The sequence below is a fragment of the Pinus tabuliformis genome, chromosome 1_1 (assembly GCF_031772625.1).
Source record: "Pinus tabuliformis cultivar Carrire ecotype Pingquan chromosome 1_1, CPIR1, whole genome shotgun sequence".
Classification (NCBI taxonomy): Eukaryota; Viridiplantae; Streptophyta; class Pinopsida; order Pinales; family Pinaceae; genus Pinus; species Pinus tabuliformis.
In genome coordinates, this window is record NC_142297.1 from 158,335,719 (window position 1) to 158,355,594 (window position 19,876).

The 19,876-nt window shown below is 37.9% G+C and overlaps 1 protein-coding gene across 2 annotated transcripts in view; it reads right to left on the bottom strand.

The window, feature by feature from the left end:
• Window positions 1-2,160: 2,160 nt before the first annotated feature.
• The window catches only part of LOC149212078 (MADS-box protein SOC1-like), a 428,798-nt gene continuing 411,082 nt past the window's right edge, over window positions 2,161-19,876 (bottom strand). For both annotated transcript variants that reach the window (XM_089390542.1, XM_089390541.1), the window contains one exon: window positions 2,161-2,473. In XM_089390542.1, the coding sequence (XP_089246668.1) occupies window positions 2,360-2,473 (114 nt within the window). In that variant the 3' untranslated portion in view covers window positions 2,161-2,359. The remainder of the gene's footprint in view (window positions 2,474-19,876) is intronic.

Genomic DNA, 19,876 nt, shown 5'->3' on the forward strand with positions numbered 1-19,876 from the left:
CTAATTACTATCATCATTTTATTCTGCAACGTATTGAAAGCAGATAATCCAGTTGTGATACTTATATGTGCAATAAAAACATTAAAATACTAAGTATCTATATTAATAACAAGTTTATTCAGGATGGGGCTTGGTTAACTCGTTGAACATTCACTTTCATTATGGTACTTTCTCGAAGTTTGGGTTGTTGGTTAAACATTCATTTTCATAGAGTCTTCAAGTTTTTGTCATGGTATCTGCATAGAGTCTTCGTTTTATGAGTGTTGCGAGGCTTTGTCGTGTTGCTGTTGTGCTTGTTGTCAATAATCTTTACTGGTGTGAGCAGTGATTTGAATGTGTTGTTTGCTGCCATTTATAAGCATTTGGTGTCGACCTGATTGGCCAAGGCCAAGGGAGAGAGTGCTCATGCGCACCAGTTTGTCAAAAGGAGGAAATCCGGTGCAGAATATCTGTGGTGAGGTCTGTTAAGATACTAAAAACTTGTGTTTGGAGCTTGACATCAGTTGAAGTCAAAGGAGCCATTGAAGAGCTGCCAATTGCTGGAGATTTTGTTATTTCTGGCGAGTGGTGAGAAGAGCCTAGTGTGGTGTGGAGGAAGTGTTATGTGCTGTTTTGAGCTGTGAGACAGTGTGCGTGTTGTTGGCCCTGATTGGTGAGAGTTGTTCGGCGCCGGAAGGTAGCTGTGAGAGGTGCAGCGTGGTACTGTGAGTGTGGAGGAAAGATTGTGTTGTTTATCGGCTGTGTTTTGAATATAGAGAGTCAGCTATGAAAGCTGTTGATGTGTAAGTGCAGTGGGAGAGCGCAGTTCTGGAGACATTGTGCAATTTGAAGCTGTGTGAGTGGCATTGTGAGGTGCATGTGGATTTGAGTACTGTGTGTGAAGAGCCATTGAAGAGTTGTTCCTTGGCTTTTGAATTTTCTGTGTATTTGAAACGTCTGGTCGATTAGCTGTTCGGCAGTCAACTCTGCAGATCTGAGAGCCTGATCTGTCCTCTATCAGATCCTTCGCAGTGGTGAAGAGTTGTTGGAAGAGCTGTTGCACATTGGCAAAGGTGAATTGTTGACTTGGCTCTGTGAGGAGGAGCAAGTAAGAGATGTTGTAGATGTTGAGTATATTTGTGGAGTTGTTACCTATGTGGAATAGATGTATGGGCAAAACTCATGAGTGGAGTGTATGCGTGTATGTGGAAGGAGTTGAACGGTTGGTCAAGGTAATAAGTGTAAAAGTGGATCGATCTCAGCTGATCTGTTGAACTTGGAGCTGCAGCAGTGGATGTGTATTCTTACGCCGATAAATGACTGGGATAATGTTGGATACTGATTTTTTTGATGATGTATTTTTAGAGAGCTCATTGGCAAGTATTTTTGGACCTCCTAATATTATTTTGCTAGTATTTTCGAGTCACGTAATAGTTTTATTGATGAACATGAATATCAACGAGTTCATTTTATTCTACATGATCTTGTAATTAATTAGAGTAAAACTTGTTTTTAGATAAATGTGTTTTGGTGATTTCTAGTGGAAAGTGGAGAGAGCATGAATTAAATTAATTTGTTAGGGATCTTGTTTTGCATCCTCGAAGAGGTTGCTAGTATATAAGGAAAGAGAAGTTGAAGGAGCTCATAAGGAAACCTAGAAAGGTGAAGATGAAACTAAATCAGCAAATGAACAAGCATGGACCTTTTAGCAATATGGTAAAAATGAAATGTATTGTTGTAAGCCTAGGTGACATTTAGACCAATATGGTAAAAATAAAATGTATTATTGTAAAGCTAGGTGACATTTAGACCAACAGTTAAGTTAAAGTATAGCTAGTGCAGTTAAGTTAAAGTATAGCTAGTGATTAAGGGGACCTGTTAGAACATTAATCAGGAAGGTAATATGACTGCCATAGTCAGCAAAGTCATCAATGTCAATATGTGGGAGTCAGCTAATGTTGATGAAAAATAATCTAATATTGGTGAAAAATAAATGACAGTCAAACTCAATCTATGTATATATCTATGTATTTGTAAATGTAATGATTAACCTCTTCGATAGAGTATTCAGTGTTTCTGTCAAGCTCTTTCGTAGAGTCTTCAGATTTCTGTTACTCCAGGATTCTTAAACAGTGAGGTGCCATTTTAAAAGAAAACATTAATCTTATAAACACTATAAAATATAAAATAGTTCATCATCATGAGACGATTATGAATTTCATTGAGAACTGTTAACGACTTCACTATTTTGGATGCTTCCAAATCCAATTTCATTCTAAATTAATATCACGAGTATAGATCTCAATAAGAGTTATTGAAAAGAAAATGATCCTTTATATTTGGCAGCCTTATTACAAGTTGAGTCTCGACTTCACTGTCTTCAATGCGGCGGTCTTATAACAAGTTGAGTCTCAACTTCACTGTCTTCGATGCTTCGAAATCCATTTGGAGGAGTTGTCAAAACGGAACCATCCACATATACAAAATTACCACGCTGAAATAAATAAATTAAAAAAAAAAAATTAATTTAAAAGACTTCATAAATTAAAAATAAAGTAATCAAAAACGAAATTTAATGATAGTTATATTCAAATATTTTTCTCATCCCTTTCCCGAGTAAAGCATTCTCTTCTCTTAATATCTGTTCCTACAATTTTCACAGCATTAAAACAGGTTACACAAAATTCAATTTATACGATGGTTATTATAACATTGACATATCTATGTGATTTCATTTGAAGTTACTATTTTAATTTCTTTTAAGCTTAAATGATATTAAAGGAAAAATAAACTCTCTATTGAAATAATCAAAATTTATAATCCACTAACCTAATCACAACCATTCAACATATTCCAATACAAGGTGTAATTAACTTTAACATTCCAAAAGTTAACATTGGGAGTGGAAACTATATAAACTTTCACTTAAAACATCCTAATAAAATAAAATAAGTCTCATTTTATTGGCATTGTCTTTGTTTTTTAAGTCAAGTTTGAGTTATTTAATTTGCAAAATCATCTTAATAAAATAAGTCTTATTTTATTGGCATTGTTTTTGTTTTTTAAGTCAAGTTTGAGTTATTTAATTTACAAAATAATTTACAAAATCTAATTGGATGAGAATATCACCGAAAAAATTTAATAATTAAACTTCTCAAATAAAAATGATCAAAAACCAAAATAAAACATCTGGCCCTTATCACAGACCGTTTGTCAAATATAATTCCGAATTGTTTTGCATGCACTTCTTCCTTCTTCATCACACCAATTCTCTAATTAAACTTCTCAAATAAAAAATGATCAAAACCCTAAAAAGACATATAGCCCCTATTGAGGGTTTACAATGTTCTAGTGGCTTGGAGACCCCACCTGGGCAAGACCTTTTCAAAGAAAACCCAATCATTTCCAAACATATCAACAAAGCCGAGGCAAACTTTTTCGGTTTCACAGGAGCACTATCCATTCCTTGGAGGACCGTAGAAACCGCCGACGCACGCTTTCATCCAGAACACTCATACCGGATCAACAATAAGCCGAGTCAAGATCTGCAAGCTGGAATTTCACTCTAAAACCCCACGGCCCCTGTGATAAATCTAATTCTCATTTACGGCAAGGCATTGTTTACCCATAACTGTCAAATTAAACACAAAGTAGCTCTTCTAAACCTTGGTGATGGAAGTAAAATATATCTCATAGCCTCCACTCTCGTAGCTGTCTTGAATCTCCCAACACCATACCATCCTGAACCGCACCATCTAGGCTGGGTACAATCAGCGAGAATTCGCTTCGTGGTCATTCGTAAATGTACAATGACAGCCATTCCCCCATACCGTGATACAGAGGAATGTGACTTATGAAAAATGGAATGTGAGACTTTCTTCTACGCAAACCCTACCAGGATCTTGACATACTAGAATGTGACATTAAAAGAAGGGATGTTTGGACTTTCTTCTGGGCATCCCCTACCAGTATGGTCTCATAAAAGATCATAAACCCTACCACCTCATCTCATCTCAAATTTCTCCACCTTCTATCCCAACTGGAATGGTGTCATGGTAGACACTAAGTGGAAGTTAGAAAATACCTCACGCAATTATTTGCTCTCGTTGAAATATTAATTTCAACCGCACATTTGTTGCAGTGTGGTTTTTGCAAAACCACCCAGACTTCATCGCACCACCTATTGGCAAAAGCGGTATCCATAAAAAGGGCTCCGAACACCCCGATCAATTGACACGCGTCCAGTGTATAACTCCGAAACCACCAATTTCCCTGACATTAAACATCGTTTGGCTTGTGTGAGTTTGGTGCGCGAAATGTGTCCGACCAGGTCAACGGACATAGATCTTATTCAACCTGCTAGAACATTAGTTTTTGTTTTTACTGCCGTTTTTATTTAATGTATTTAATGCAATATAGAACATTAGTTTTTGTTTTTACTGCCGTTTTTATTTAATGTATTTTTATTTAATGTATTAGAAAGAGTGTGTAATGTAACAGGGGATGAAAAGAGGGCTCCGGACAACAAAGAAAAGAACAAGAAATCCAACACATAGCAGTGCAAATACAATTGTGGAGCATATACATTGAAATGCATTGAAACAAAATGTATTGTGTGGCACAGTAGCCCAAATGTAATTGTTTTTTTTTAAATGTAATGAAAATTTCACAGAGGGGTGAATGTGAAGGATTTTTTTTATAGCAGTAAATCCATGTAAATTTTTATTCTACAGCAGTAAATGTAAAAGTTTTTTTTACAGTAGTAAAATGTGAATGAAGATTTTACACAGCAGTGTAAAAATCATTTGTAAAAGAGAGACAAAGTATTTTGTTTTTGGTGAAAATTTTTAATCATTTGTAAAAGAGAGACAAAGTATTTTGTTTTTGGTGAATCCCTCTGAGAGAGAGGAAGAAAATTGTACCAGATCTTTTATAAATTAATACAAGTTTAGAAATTTTATTAGCTTCCCTGTGGCAAAAACAGAGCATTTTCTCTTTTCAGTTAATTTGTGTTTGAAATTACTAGAAATCTCCAACATGGTATCAAAGCTGATTCAGGCTCTTTGATTGAAGGTGATAAAGAAGCTGAAAGAAGGAGTTTAGTTGCAGCAGTAAATCTTCTCCAGCAGTGTGAAGTCTCAGGCAAAAGAACCCAGGTATTCAAAGTTTTGTGTTACTGCTGAAGAAACAGTGAGTTTCTTTTTAATATACAGTCAAGGATTTAGAGGCATAGCTGAGAATGCAAGGAATGGATAGCACAAGCATTAGCATGGGCATGTTTAATACTCAGCGCCCACATTTTAATGGGAAAAACTATGATTACTGGGCAATAACCATGAGAGCCCTGTTTGTCTTACAAGATCTATGGGAACTTGTTGAGGATGGTTTTGAAGAACCAGCAGATGAAAATCAGTTTAATAGATTAACTCAGGCAGAGAAGGATCTATTGAAGAGTAATAGGAAGAAGGATTCAAAAGCCCGTGTGTTTTTGTATCAAGCAGTGGACCAGAGTGTGTTTCCAAGGATAGCAGCAGCTAAGACATCCAAAGAAGCATGGCAAACCCTCAAGACAGCCTATCAAGGCATGGAGAAAGTGAAGACAGCAAAACTACAGTTGCTGAGGAAAGATTTTGAGAATCTGAACATGAAGGAGTCAGACAATATTGACTCATTCTTCACACATGTGATTGGTCTGGTCACACAGATAAGGACTCATGGAGAAACTCTTGAAGAAAGGAGGATTGTGGAGAAAATATTGAGGGTCCTACCCTCAAAGTTTGATGTGATTGTCACCACCATAGAAGAGACAAAGGATCTCTCAAACTTTTCAGTTGATGAACTTCATGCATCACTGATAACACATGAGCAGAGGTTGAGCAGAAATGAAAACTCATCTCTAGAGCAAGCCTTCAAGACCCAGATGTCCTTTGGAAGAGGAAGAGGTCAAGGCAGAGGAAACAAGAGAGGAAGAGGCAGAAGCCAGAACAGAGATGGAAGGAACAGTTCAGCAAATGCTCAAGGAAGAAGCAGCAATCCAAATCAAAACCAAGGCCAAGGCAGCAGCCAACAAAGAGGACAACATCATGCTCAAAGACAAAGGTATGAAAAATCAATGTCCAATGTTATTATTGTAAAAAATATGGGCATTATGCAAATGAATGTAGGAAGAAGCAGCATGATATGAGTAATAGACCAAATGCAAATGTCACTAGAAAAAACATCAGTCAAGATAATGTGTTGTTAGCTTGTAACATGGCTGAAACAAACAGTGAAAACATATGGTTTTTAGACTCAGGTTGCAGCAACCATATGATAGGAAACATAGCCCTGTTTTCTGCCCTAGATAAAAATGTGAAATCAGAAGTCACGCTAGGAACTGATAGCAAAATTTCTGTTATGGGAAAAGAAGAGGTAAAAATATTTACAAAGAAAGGTGAGAAGAAAACCATAGCAGATGTCTACTATGTTCCTGGAATGAGATGTAACCTCTTGAGTATTGGACAACTTGTCCATAAGGGGTACAATGTTTTCTTTGAGAATGATGTATGCACCATTATGGATAGAGCACCCAGCAAACGATGCATTGCTGAAGTGAAAATGACAAGGAACATGATGTTCCTTCTCAGAATAAGGGCAGATTTGAAAAACAAAGAAGTAATTGCAGCAGTTACCCAAGAGGCTTTCCAAAGTGTACCAAAGGATGAAAATTGGTTATGGCACTTGAGATTTGGACATCTCAACTTTGGAGGTCTTAACCTGTTAAGTAGGAAAGGAATGGTAAGAGGATTACCATTGATAGAGAAACCGGACAGCCTTTGTGAAGGTTGTATCTTGGGGAAACAACATAGAGAAAGTTTTCCATCAGGGAAAAGCATAAGGGCAAAGGCACCCTTAGAAATTGTCCACTCAAATTTGTGTGGACCAATGCAAAATCCATCTTTAGCTGGTAGCCAATATTTTCTAACATTCATTGATGATTTTACCAGAAAGACTTGGGTTTATTTCCTTAAGAACAAAAGTGAAGTGTTTGAAAAATTCCAGAATTTGAAGTTACTTGTGGAAAACCAAAGCGGGCTGCATGTCAAAGTTTTGAGAACTGACAGAGGAGGTGAGTACATCTCCAAGGAATTCCTACGGTTTTGTAGAGAAAATGGAATTCATAAGCAGTTTACAGCTAGGTACACCCCGCAGCAAAATGGAGTTGCTGAAAGGAAGAATAGGACCATCATGGATATGGCGAGGAGCATGTTGAAGGCAAAACATTTGCCAAATGATTATTGGGTTGAAGCTGTACATTGTGCAGTTTACATTTTGAATAGGTGTCCTACAAAAGCTGTGATGAACAAAGTGTCGGAAGAAGCATGGAGTGGGAGAAGGCAAAGAGTCACCCACATGAAAATTTTTGGATGTGTGGCCTATGCACACATTCCGGATCAGCTAAGGAGGAAGTTGGACAGCAAAGGGGAGAAATGTATTTTCATTGGATACAGTGAGGAATCCAAAGCTTACAGGTTGTATATCCCATCCACCAAGAAGTTTTTTGTCAACAGAGATGTTCAGCTCATTGAGGAGGAAGCTTGGGATGGAAGCATAGAGAAAACAGTGAATGTTAAAAGTTGTTTGTCTCATGATGAAGATGATGAGGAGGTGGCTGAAATACATCCCCAAACAGCAGCGCCAACACAAGGACAGCAAGGAACACCCTTGAGGATAAATGAAAGTGTTTCTCCAAGCACACCACAAGGAGGAAATTCAAGTGCATCTTCAAGCACTTGCACACCAAATGAAAGAGGTAAGAAGTTCAGAAATTTAAGTGACATTTATGATGAAGGAATGAATTCCTTGTTTGTTTTGTATTGTCATGTTGATGACCCTATTAATTTCGAAGATGCAATTAAAGATAAGAAATGGATAGAAGCTATGGATGAGGAGATGAATGCCATAGAGAGAAACAGGACATGGGATTTGGTTGAGCTACCAAAAGGTAAAGAAGTCATTGGAGTCAAATGGGTCTACAAGACCAAGAGTAATGCTGAAGGCAAAATAGAAAGACACAAAGCAAGGCTGGTTGTCAAAGGATACAAGCAGCAGTATGTGAGAGACTATGAGGAGACTTTCACACCGGTTGTAAGAATGGAAACCGTGAGAGCAGTGTTGTCTATAGCAGCACAAAACAAGTGGAAAGTTTACCAAATGGACGTGAAGTCAGCATTCCTGAATGGAGTGTTAATGGAAGAGGTTTATGTTGAGCAACCTCTAGGCTATGAGAAGAAAGGCCAAGAGCACAAAGTGTGTCGATTGAAGAAAGCTCTTTATGGGCTGAAGCAAGCACCAAGAGTGTGATACAGTAGGATAGATTCCTATCTACTGGAGAATGGATTTGACAAATGTGAGGGAGAACCCACTGTCTACGTCAAAGAAAAGGATGGTAAATTGCTAATTGTTGTGTTATATGTTGATGATGTGATTTTTACAGGTAATGATGACTACCTCATTGAATAGTTCAAAACAGTCATGAAAGAAGAATTTGAAATGACTGACATGGGTTTGCTGAGATACTTCTTAGGAATAGAAGTAGATCAAAATAAAAATGGAATTTTTATCTCAGAAGCAAAATATGTAAATGAAGTGTTGGAAAGATTCCATATGCAAGAGTGCAAGGCAGCAATCACTCCCACAATAATGGGATTAAAACTCAGCAAAGAGGACAGCAGCAAGGATTTTGATCCTAGCTTGTACAAGAGCATAGTTGGCAGCCTTATGTATTTAACTACAACTACACTTGACATAATGTATGCTGTTAGTTTAATTTCCAGATTCATGGAGAGGCGAAAGGAAACACATTGGCAGGCAGCAAAAAGAATTATGAGTTATGTTAAAGGTACTAAAAGATTTGGGATTTTATATACTACTTCAGAATGTTCAAATTTGGTTGGATACACTGATAGTGATTGCGCTGGAAGTGTAGATGATCGGAAAAGCACTTCCGGTTATGTTTTTCACATGGGTTCAGGAGCCATTTCATGGGCTTCTAAGAAGCAGTCCATTGTAGCATTGTCTACAGCAGAGGCAGAATATGTGGCAGCTACAGCAGCAGCATGTCAAGCAGTTTGGATGAGAAGAATGTTGAGGAGCTTAGGCCAAGAGCAGGCAAAAGCAACAGTGATTTTTTGTGACAATAGCTCAGCTATTGCATTATCCAAGAATTCGGTGTTTCATAGGAGAACGAAACACATCGACACAAGTTTTCACTACATCAGAGAATTGGTGAGCAATGAAGAAATTGTTCTACAACATTGCAGGACTCAGGGACAGGTTGCAGACATTTTCACAAAGCCATTGGACCAGAAAAGCTTTGAATTTTTGAGGAAATGTCTAGGTATGACTGATAACCCAGCAGTTGAAATTAAAGGGGAGTGTTGAAATATTAATTTCAACCGCACATTTATTGCAGCGTGGTTTTGGCAAAACCACCCAGACTTCCCCGCACCACCTATTGGCAAAAGCGGTATCCGTAAGAAGGGCTCCGAACACCCCGATCAATTGACACGCGTCCAGTGTACAACTCCGAAACCACCAATTCCCCGGACATTAAACATCGTTTGGCTTGTGTGAGTTTGGTGTGCGAAATGCGTCCGATCAGGTCAACGGACATAGATCTTATTCAACCTGCCAGAACATTAGTTTTTGTTTTTACCGCCGTTTTTATTTAATGTATTTAATGCACTGTCATAGGCATAGGTAAAAAAAAATATATAGAGCACTGCAGTGCGAAAGAGTGTGTAATGTAACACGGGATGAAAAGAGGGCTCGCGGAAACGAAGAAAAGAACAAGAAATCCAACGCATGCGAATAAAAATGTGGAGCATATGCATTGAAATGCATTGAAACGAAATGTATGGTGTGGCGCAGTAGCGCAAATGTAATTGTTTTTTTTAATTGAATATGAAATGTGAATGATCAGCCGTTTGAATGTAATGAAAATTTCATAGAGGGGTGAATGTGAAGGATTTTTTTTTTACAGCAGTAAATCCATGTAAATTTTTATTCTACAGCAGTAAATGTAAAAGTTTTTTTTACAGTAGTAAAATGTGAATGAAGATTTTACACAGCAGTGTAAAAATCATTTGTAAAAGAGAGAAAGTATTTTGTTTTTGGTGAATCCCTCTGAGAGAGAGGAAGAAAATTGTACCTGACCTTTTATAAATTAATACATGTTTATTATGGGTGTGAAAAATCTTTGTTCTCAGAAATTTTATTAGCTTCCCTGTGTTAAAGATCCTGTGGCAAAAATAGAGCATTTTCTCTGTTCAGTTAATTGTGTTTTAAATTACCAGAAATTTCCAACAGCTCTCCCCGTCAATGTAAATATAGTGAACAACCCCAGCTTACGGTGAGCAATCGGCAACTTGTTGCACGATATTTAATGTTCTGTAAGTTACATTGCACACTTTCATATTTAAATTGCTTTAAATTCCATGTATGCAACCTAACTTTCTAGGGCATTTGGCTTAGGCAGTAGGGTTTTTATTGCTCAGTACCCACATGCGACTACTCGTTAAAAGGTTTGAAAATATCTAGCAAAAATCTAAATGGATACTGTCTTAAAGGACCAACCAGCATAATATTGAGTTAATCTAGAGGTGAAACTGCTATATTAGTTAAATGCATATAATTTTTTACAAAATACTCTCCAATAAAGTTGTTGCTTAGGGATTTGAATTGCTTGATAGTTGAAGAATAAATAGACAAAATCTTATGGAAAGGTCTTCTAGAAGGATTTTAGAACGTTAATAAAAGTCACACTAATTTTAGTTCTTATATGCAAGCCTAACTCAAATTTAGACTCTACTTGCAAAACATGCATCTAGATGAAAACTAAGAAGAATCTTGGAGTAATTATATCAATTCAAAAACTTATTTTACTTCTGCCAGATGATATTGTTTGTTCTCAACTTTATAGGATACAAAATTCTTTTAGCTTATACTCAAAAATTTATCTATGACATATAAACCCTTTATTGTGCTTGGTCTTTAGCTTTACTTTGGTCTTCCTCAATATTTCCTCATATTCATGTGGGTTTTCTCTTCAACTTCTTGTTAGGTCAGGTTCTTCAATATTTCCTCATCTTCATCTATTTTTTTTCTACATTGCTAGTTATCCCTAATTCAACTTCTCTGTCAATATCTGTAAGATAGAGAACAACATTGATCTGGATTTAAATGGGAACGCAATAGATTACAGAGATAACCATAAATACAGAGATGCAATAACCATAAACACATAGATGCAGCGGAAATAATGATTCATTTCATTAATGGAAAATACTGAAACATGCTTACAACCAGAAATGGAAATAAACCAGCTAGGGCGATGGTAGCTATCTCTGAGAAGAGATGTGCGGCTACATGCCTCTGAACTGTTCCGAACTGTATTACAATGAGGCTCGAAGGCCTATTTATTGTTGAGAAACAATGGAAAACCCTTCACATCCCGAAACCTAACCCCAGAAGATGAAACGCCAAATTGTGGGCCCCGTTTGGGTAAATTGGTACATCAATTTCCCGGGGTCGTAACTTTGGCATACGATCTCCGTTTGATGCGTATGATAGCTTGTTAGAAAGATCTATCCGAGTACTACCACTTTGGGAGGCAACATCGGTCCATGGGCCCATGTTGCCCCAGAATCCCAAAAAAACGTCGTTTAGGGCCTCAAAACGGCTCCGGAAGTTCAGCACCCGAAAAACTGTTAAAAATAGTAAACTGTGCTACAATTTAGGAAACTGAAAAGACTGAAAGAGACAGTTGTGGGGGTCCAAATGGGTTGGTGGGTGGCCACCAACATCCACCTGGATCATTCCTCCCCCCTAGGAAGCAATGGTCCCCATTGCGTTGAGTTCCTCCCTGAGATGAGGAAGCTTCTGCTGAGTTGGTTCTCTGGTGAGCTGTTCTGCAATCTCTAATGTGTCCAGAAATGGTGGAAAGCATGGTCGACGATGGTCCGCATTGAATACTCGGTGCAAGCGAAGGAATGGAGGAATGTTGTGCTTCAAAGCATTGTTGCCCATAGCCTTGGTACTGCTGTGAGGACCATGTCGGAGTGGTCGGAGCTTCTGATGGGCTCTTGTAAGGCGTTCTTTCTGCAGATGTAACCAAACTTTGTTGCCCACCTGAAACTTATGTGGTACCCCTGTGGGTGAGGAGAAGTTGTTCCTGTGTTCTGTCATGACCGTATCCCTTTGTTGCTGCTGCTGCGTGGAGGAACCCTTTGCAGGGGTCATGGATGTAGCAACGATCTTCCCCTTATTTTGGGAGTGAACCAGACAGATGAATTTCCTGGTCTGTGATATGAGCTTGCTACCTTTCTTGGTAGTGATCAAGGATGTGGCAGTAGGTGGGGCTACCTCTGGTATCCTGTATAATGAATTATTCAAAGAAATAATGACAGCACGAGGCCTTGACTCATACACAGCATGTCGCCTCCACAAGTATGGCTGGCCTAATAGTACATCACAAACATCTAGAGGTGTAACATCACACAATACCTCGTCTGTGAAGGGTTTGATGCTGTAGGGAAGGCGACACTGCTGGCGAACTTTGAGATCTCGTCCTTCATGAAGCCACCCGATACTGTACGGTTGTGGGTGTGGTGTAGTCGGTAGGCCCAACCGCTTCACGACCTCTGCTGAAACCAGGTTCTTTTGGCTACCACTGTCGACAATGAATCGCAGCGGTGAACCCTTCACCCACATCTGTGAGTGGAAAAGACGCTCCCCCTCTTCTGGATTTTCGGGCTCATCTTTCTGGATCTTGGCAGTGGCAACAGTGGCGCTGGGATCCGCATCAATGATCTGCTTCCCTTTGCCATTCCCCTTGTCGGGTTCTGGCTCAGGATCGGAACATGCATCTGATTCGGAAGCCTTCAACTCAGCCACCAATGACTGCTTGGTCCGACACTCACTTGTGTTATGAGTGGGACTTTTGTGGAAATCACACCACTTTCCTGTGTCCTTCTTCGGCTTCGTGGTGTTGTTCTTTTCTTGCGGCTTCGACGGGTTGTTTTGGGTCACCCCGCCTTGGCTTTGTCCTTTGGGCTTCAGATTTGCAGATCCAAAGTCTCGCTTCTTCTGTTTGAACTTTTGCTCGATTTTGACAGCGTATCGGTATGCTGTGCCAAGTGAGGAGATGTTCAAGAACACCATCTCTTCCTGGATGTATCTGTGTAGGCAGCCACGGTATTTGAGTACCAGATGCAGCTCAGAATCTTTGATACCCAACTGTGTGCGAAGGGTATGAAAAATGTTTGTGAACTCCGGCACATCTTGGTCTCGTCCCTGCCGTAGTGTGGTCCATTTGATGTATTTGTCCTCATAACTTCCGACAGGGTAGTACTGCTCCTTGATGGCATCTCGAAAGTCATTCCAAGTGGGTGCGGCTGAAAATAGTGAGCCTGTACTTTCATCCTTCTGTTCGCAGTAGGTTTCCCACCAGTCCTTGACGTGGGGGGCTGCTTTGAGAAGAGCGAAAACAATCTTTTCCCGACTTGAAAATTCATGAACAGAAAAATACCCATCTAGCAGATTTAACCATTTATCTACGGCATCTGCGTCTATTTGACCCTCGAAGATGGGGATTTCAAAATTAACTTGTACCTTAAATGGCGTGGCATTTCCAGAGTCGCTGTTGGAAGCTGATGCGTCGCCTCTGGGTAGCCGCTGAAGGATCTGCGCAAAGCTATCCATCATCGCGTTCCTTTGCCGCTCGAGTGCTTCTTCGAGCAAGATTTTGATAGGATCTCCTGCCCCCTCGTCTTTCTTCTCATCCGCCATGGGAGGCCGTCGGGATTTGCGAGGCTGGTCTTGCAAAGGTTCGACCAGTTCAAGCCCTAACTCCTTATATCCCGACCTCGTTGGGGACATGCAAAGAAAAACAGAGAAAAAGCAGACCGCTCTGATACCACTGATCCGGATTTAAATGGGAACGCAATAGATTACAGAGATAACCATAAATACAGAGATGCAATAACCATAAACACATAGATGCAGCGGAAATAATGATTCATTTCATTAATGGAAAATACTGAAATATGCTTACAACCAGAAATGGAAATAAACCAGCTAGGGCGATGGTAGCTATCTCTGAGAAGAGATGTGCGGCTACATGCCTCTGAACTGTTCCGAACTGTATTACAATGAGGCTCGAAGGCCTATTTATTGTTGAGAAACAATGGAAAACCCTTCACATCCCGAAACCTAACCCCAGAAGATGAAACGCCAAATTGTGGGCCCCGTTTGGGTAAATTGGTACATCAATTTCCCGGGGTCGTAACTTTGGCATACGATCTCCGTTTGACGCGTATGATAGCTCGTTAGAAAGATCTATCCGAGTACTACCACGTTGGGAGGCAACATCGGTCCATGGACCCATGTTGCCCCAGAATCCCAAAAAAACGTTGTTTAGGGCCTCAAAACGGCTCCGGAAGTTCAGCACCCGAAAAACTGCTAAAAATAGTAAACTGTGCTACAATTTAGGAAACTGAAAAGACTGAAAGAGACAGTTGTGGGGGTCCAAATGGGTTGGTGGGTGGCCACCAACATCCACTTGGATCAAACATTGTCATTTTCTTTCATCTCATTTTCTATTGCTACAATAACCTCAATCACTTATGCTTGCCTTTTGATGTTTCTTCTACAATAATTATGGCATCTTTCCCACTCTCACTTTCATCTCCATCAAGATTTTCAAGTCAATTTTTCAAGTCAATCCTCAAGAAATGCTTTCTAATTCAGCCTCATAAATAAATTCAACATTCACTACTATATTCTCTTCACATTTTGATATTACTTCAAAGGCTATATCATTTTCATCTTCAACTTCAATTTCATTATCCACTCATCTATATGTATATTGAAATTCTTTTCATCATATTCCTGATATGTATCTTGTACATAGTCACATTTTCTTGTGCAATTTTCTCAATAAACTTGACCTTATTTAGGACAACCTTATTTAGGACAAGTGCAATTCTCTGTCATGTTTATTTTTTGGCAATATCTTTCACAACTCTCCAATTATTTTTGCAATGTCAAGATATTCCAATTTTTCTATTGCATCAATGGCTTCATCAACTAGGATGCTTTTTGATTCAATTTGATGTTGATAGGTGTCACTCATTCTTTCAATATATGACCTATATACCAAACTTTTTTGGACCTAGTTACTGAAGCAAAAAATGTATTTATCGAAGTCTTATTAAATGGTAAACAATGTTGTTGTAACATCTTTCTTATTCAGTTTAAGTTAATACTTTTGATCTTTAAATTATAGCGTCACAAGTTACCTGACTTGAAAATTCTTCAAATCCAATTAATAAACAACGTTGTTGTAACATCTTTCTTATTCAATCTAATTTAATAATTTTGATCTTTTAATTGTAACGTCATAATTGATCTTTTAATTGTAACGTCATAAGTTACCTGACTTGAGAATTCTTCAAATCCAATTAACATAGTATCCCATAAACTTCTTGCACATAGTCTTATCAGCTGAAATAAGTGTTTGGAAAATAAGAATTACTGAAAAAAGGTGTAGAGATGAAAAAAACCAAAAACTGTCAATCACCCACTCCACACTACATACCTGTCTTTCTGGTTTTGCCTTATTCTTTTCCTTTTATTTTTTTCTTTAGTTAACTCTTTCTCATAAATTTTTTTTTAGATAAGTCTCATTCACCCCTTTTTCTAATATTTTTATTGAATAACTAATACAATTTTCAAAAAGTTATCTAACAAGCGGAATATCTATTAAACTCCTCATGCACGTGAAGCTAATTAATCCAAATAATTATTTTTGTGAAAATCTTTTATCCAGACTTCCAACAATTTTCTTCACTGTCTCTCCTTGGAATAGAGTTTTAGACTATGCGGCTGCTTTTCCGATTGGTGGCAACCCAAGGTCGAAAGGCAGCTTACAGTAGTGATAACTACGGCTTTCCCTGATCCAATGAAAGGTGCGGCCTACCTGCAATCTGCAACGATAGTGAATGATATATCTCCCTGCATGGTAAAACAAGTTCCGGCCTTTAACCTTGTTCAAATGCACTAGCTTTGATACCACCATGATGGATGGACGGGAGGAAATCACAAACTACTATTGTAGTTAAATATATATTAACCTCTCATAAATCTCACAAAATATTATAAAGTAGATTGATTTCTTAGAAATTCATGTTGCTTGAATTTCTTGAGAGTAAAAAACCAATATACATGGAGATCTTATTAAAAATTTATTAGAATGCTAATAATAATCACACTAATTTTAGCTCATGCTTACTAAACACTTCCTAAGTTTAAACTCTACAAACAACAAAAGCATCTGGATGAAAACTGAGAGCAATTCAGAAGTGATTATATCTAATATCATCACTTCTATCTAATATCATTGATGCAAGACATATACAACTGAGCTCATCACCATGTGCGTTTATCTTTCTAAGGAATTGGAATGAAAACAAACGGTATTGGCTAGTGGCCCATTATCCTGCAGTCAATACAATAGCTATGAAAAATAGGTAGCCGTTACCCCCAAATAGGGGATTTGTTAGATGATAGATCATCTCTCGAAAATGCCATTTCAAATATCTAAAAACCCGTACCACCAAATTTACATTTGCTAAAATGACAAGGGGAAAATCGCATTCAAAGAGTAATAACGTCATTTGATTTGAAAAATGGTTCAGCCATTTTTGTGAAACTCATCAATAACATTTGCTGAAACCATCCTGGAAAATTTAAATAAGTGACATATTACTCTTCAATCACACATGGATAGAGCATTAGAAACATATGGAAATGGTTAAGGAACTTTTACACCAACAAAAGTGAAAATAAGTTTTCGTCCAAATTTCAAGTCAGTTTTTGGGATACTTAGTAAACACATTGCATTAGACTTATACATAAACACAACAAAATACAAATATATAGATAAATACAGCAGTGGAAATAAAATGTCATTTTACTAATATCAAATAATTGAAATATGTTTACATAGAAAAAGGGGAATAAACTAGGTCGTGTGATGGTAGCTTATCTCTAAGAAGATGTGACTACATGCCTCTCAATTGTGTTACAATGAGGTTAAAAGGCCTATTTGTTATTGACAAACAATAGAAAACCCTAAACATCTAAAAATCTAACCTTTGGAGATGAAGCACCAAAAAATCTAACCTTCGGAGATGAAGCACCAAAACTGTGGGCTTCATTTGGCTAAATTGGTACATTAACTTCCCGGGGTCGTAATTTTGGCATACTATCTCCGTTTGACTATCATAATACCGTGTTTTGAAGAGGCAGTAAGGGAAAGAACAAGGTGGATAGAGTTCATTTTGGCAACAGGGGAGAAGGTTTTAGTATAGTTAATGCCTTCAACTTGTGAAAAACCCTCAGCAACAAGACGAGCTTTATGTTTATCAACATTTCCATCTGGTCCATACTTTGTTCTGTAAACCCATTTGCATCTAACAAGTTTTCGTCCCTTTGGAAGGGGAACAAGATCTCATGTATCATTTGCCAATAATGAATGATATTCTTCATTCATAGTTGCGTCCCAATTTGGATGGCCTGAAGCCTCTGCAAAGGTGTCAGGATCATAATTAGCTGAAGCTCGAGCCCATAAAGAAGAGGCTCTATCGAACTAAGAACGTGTACGTCGCTGATCTGTAGGATCACTGGCAAGAGCACCTACTGCATCCCGAGTAGCATGGACCCATTTTGGAAGCGGAGGAGCTGAAGGAGGATCATGAGAAGGTGGGTGAGGATTTTCATCCTCACTGTCTTCATCTGAAGAAGAAATATTTTCAAAAGTGACACATCCGCTGAACTAAGCTCGTAGGCCGATATATTTTCAGCAAACTTTACATCTCTTCTAATGATAACATTTTTGGACTTAAGTGGAATAAGTCTGTATCCTTTGACATCTTCAGAATATCCAACAAAAATACATTTTTCACTCTTAGGTTCTAAAGCTTTATGTTTCTCATCAGGAATATGGGCCCATGCTTCACTTCCAAAAACACGAAAGTGATTCTAGAGTGATATTCTTTAAAACATTAGTAGGAGTGTGATTTATTATATAATTTGCACAGTTAATTGCTTCTGCCCAAAAATGAAGACTAAGTCCTTTACATTGAAGAATACAATTAGCCATTTCCTTTAAGGTGTGATTCTTCATTTCAGCTACACCATTTTGTTGTGGATTATATGGAATAGTATGCTGCATTTGAATTCCTTCTTAGTGCAAAAGTTGATGAATTTGTTGTTAACATATTCTCTGCTGTTATCAGATCTTAGCTTAAGAATTTGATGTCCATATTGTTTTTCAACAAAGGCCTTAAAGGCCAAGAACATGTTAAATACTTCACTCTTGAGTTTTAAGAAGTATACCCAAGTGCGTCTGGAGAAATCACCAATGAAAGTTAAGAAATACTTGTAGCCAGAGAATGAAACAACTAGAAGTGGACCACATAAATCACTATGCAAAAGCTATAAAGGGGCTTAGGCGTGTCAAGAGGCACGTTTTTCAAAACTATCCTGATAATGTTTTCCAAGTACACATCTGGAACAAACACCATCTCTACAAGATACCATTGGAATACATGTCACCATATTTTCTTTACATAGATTCTGAAGGGAGCGATACTTTAAGTGACTAAATTGCTCATGCCAAAGTTTGCTCACTTCATCATTATGAGCAAAAAATACGGAGGGAAGGTTTGATGACCCAAAGTTGTTAAACCTATACAACCTCGTAGAATCATCAACAATGCGAGTAGCTAAAATCTGTCTAGGATCTCTTAGGTCCTTAATTACAACATTGTGAGGTGAAAATTCAACAATTTTACCTTCACTTGAATGAGTTATTTGATATATAGATAGAAGGTTGCAAGATAAGGTTGGAAAACATAATACATCATTTAATTGACCATTTTCTATATGAACATTTCCAGTTCCTACAACACTAAGAGATTTATCATCACCAACATATATATTTTTGGTGTTACAATCATTGAAAGAAGAAAACATGGCTTTGTTTTTGGCCATGTGATAAGAAGCTCCAAAATAAATGAGCCACTCATGAGAATTAGAAGAAGAAGATACATTTAGTGCATATCCACACTGAGATGTTTGACAACCACATGCAGAAAGTACTATTCCTAAAGATGAAGTTGAAGTTGAAGTTGAAGAGTGCTCCAAATGTATGTTATACCTCTTCATTGTTGCTTCCAAGGCTTCTATCTTCTTAAAGCATTTGGATTCTAAGTGGTCATATCAATTACAAAAGTGGCAATGTCTATCAGTCTTCTTCCCTTTGTTTTCATTTTCCTCATCATTTTGTTGAAATATTTGAGACTAAAATTTCTTAGGACTCTTTTTTGGTTTAGGACCATTCTTTTTAGGATATAGCTTCTTAGGATTCTTTGAATTTGGTTGCTGCTGGGTGGCTAAGGCTCTCTTAGAAGAGTTTCCAAGATTAAGAAGACCAAGGTGTAAGAGTTTTTCTTGTTCTCTTATTAAAGAATCACAAAAGGTATCAAAAGAAGAGGACTTGTGGTCTTTTCCTTGAGAAATGAAGGCTTCTCTTGTAGAATGGAAGGTGGAAACAAACACAAAGTAGGATGGTCCCAACTTAGTAATAATGGAATAGATATGGTTACCATATTCTTTCTTAACCTTAACACCTTCCAAGAGAAATCTAAGGGTCTTGAACTTGGACAAAAAATCTTCAATGGAAGAAAGATTATTGGGGTCCAATGTAAGCAACTCATTTTCTAGTTGATGGGCTCTAATTTCATTTTTAATTCCAAAAACTTTATTGATCTATTTCATTGCTTCATTAGGA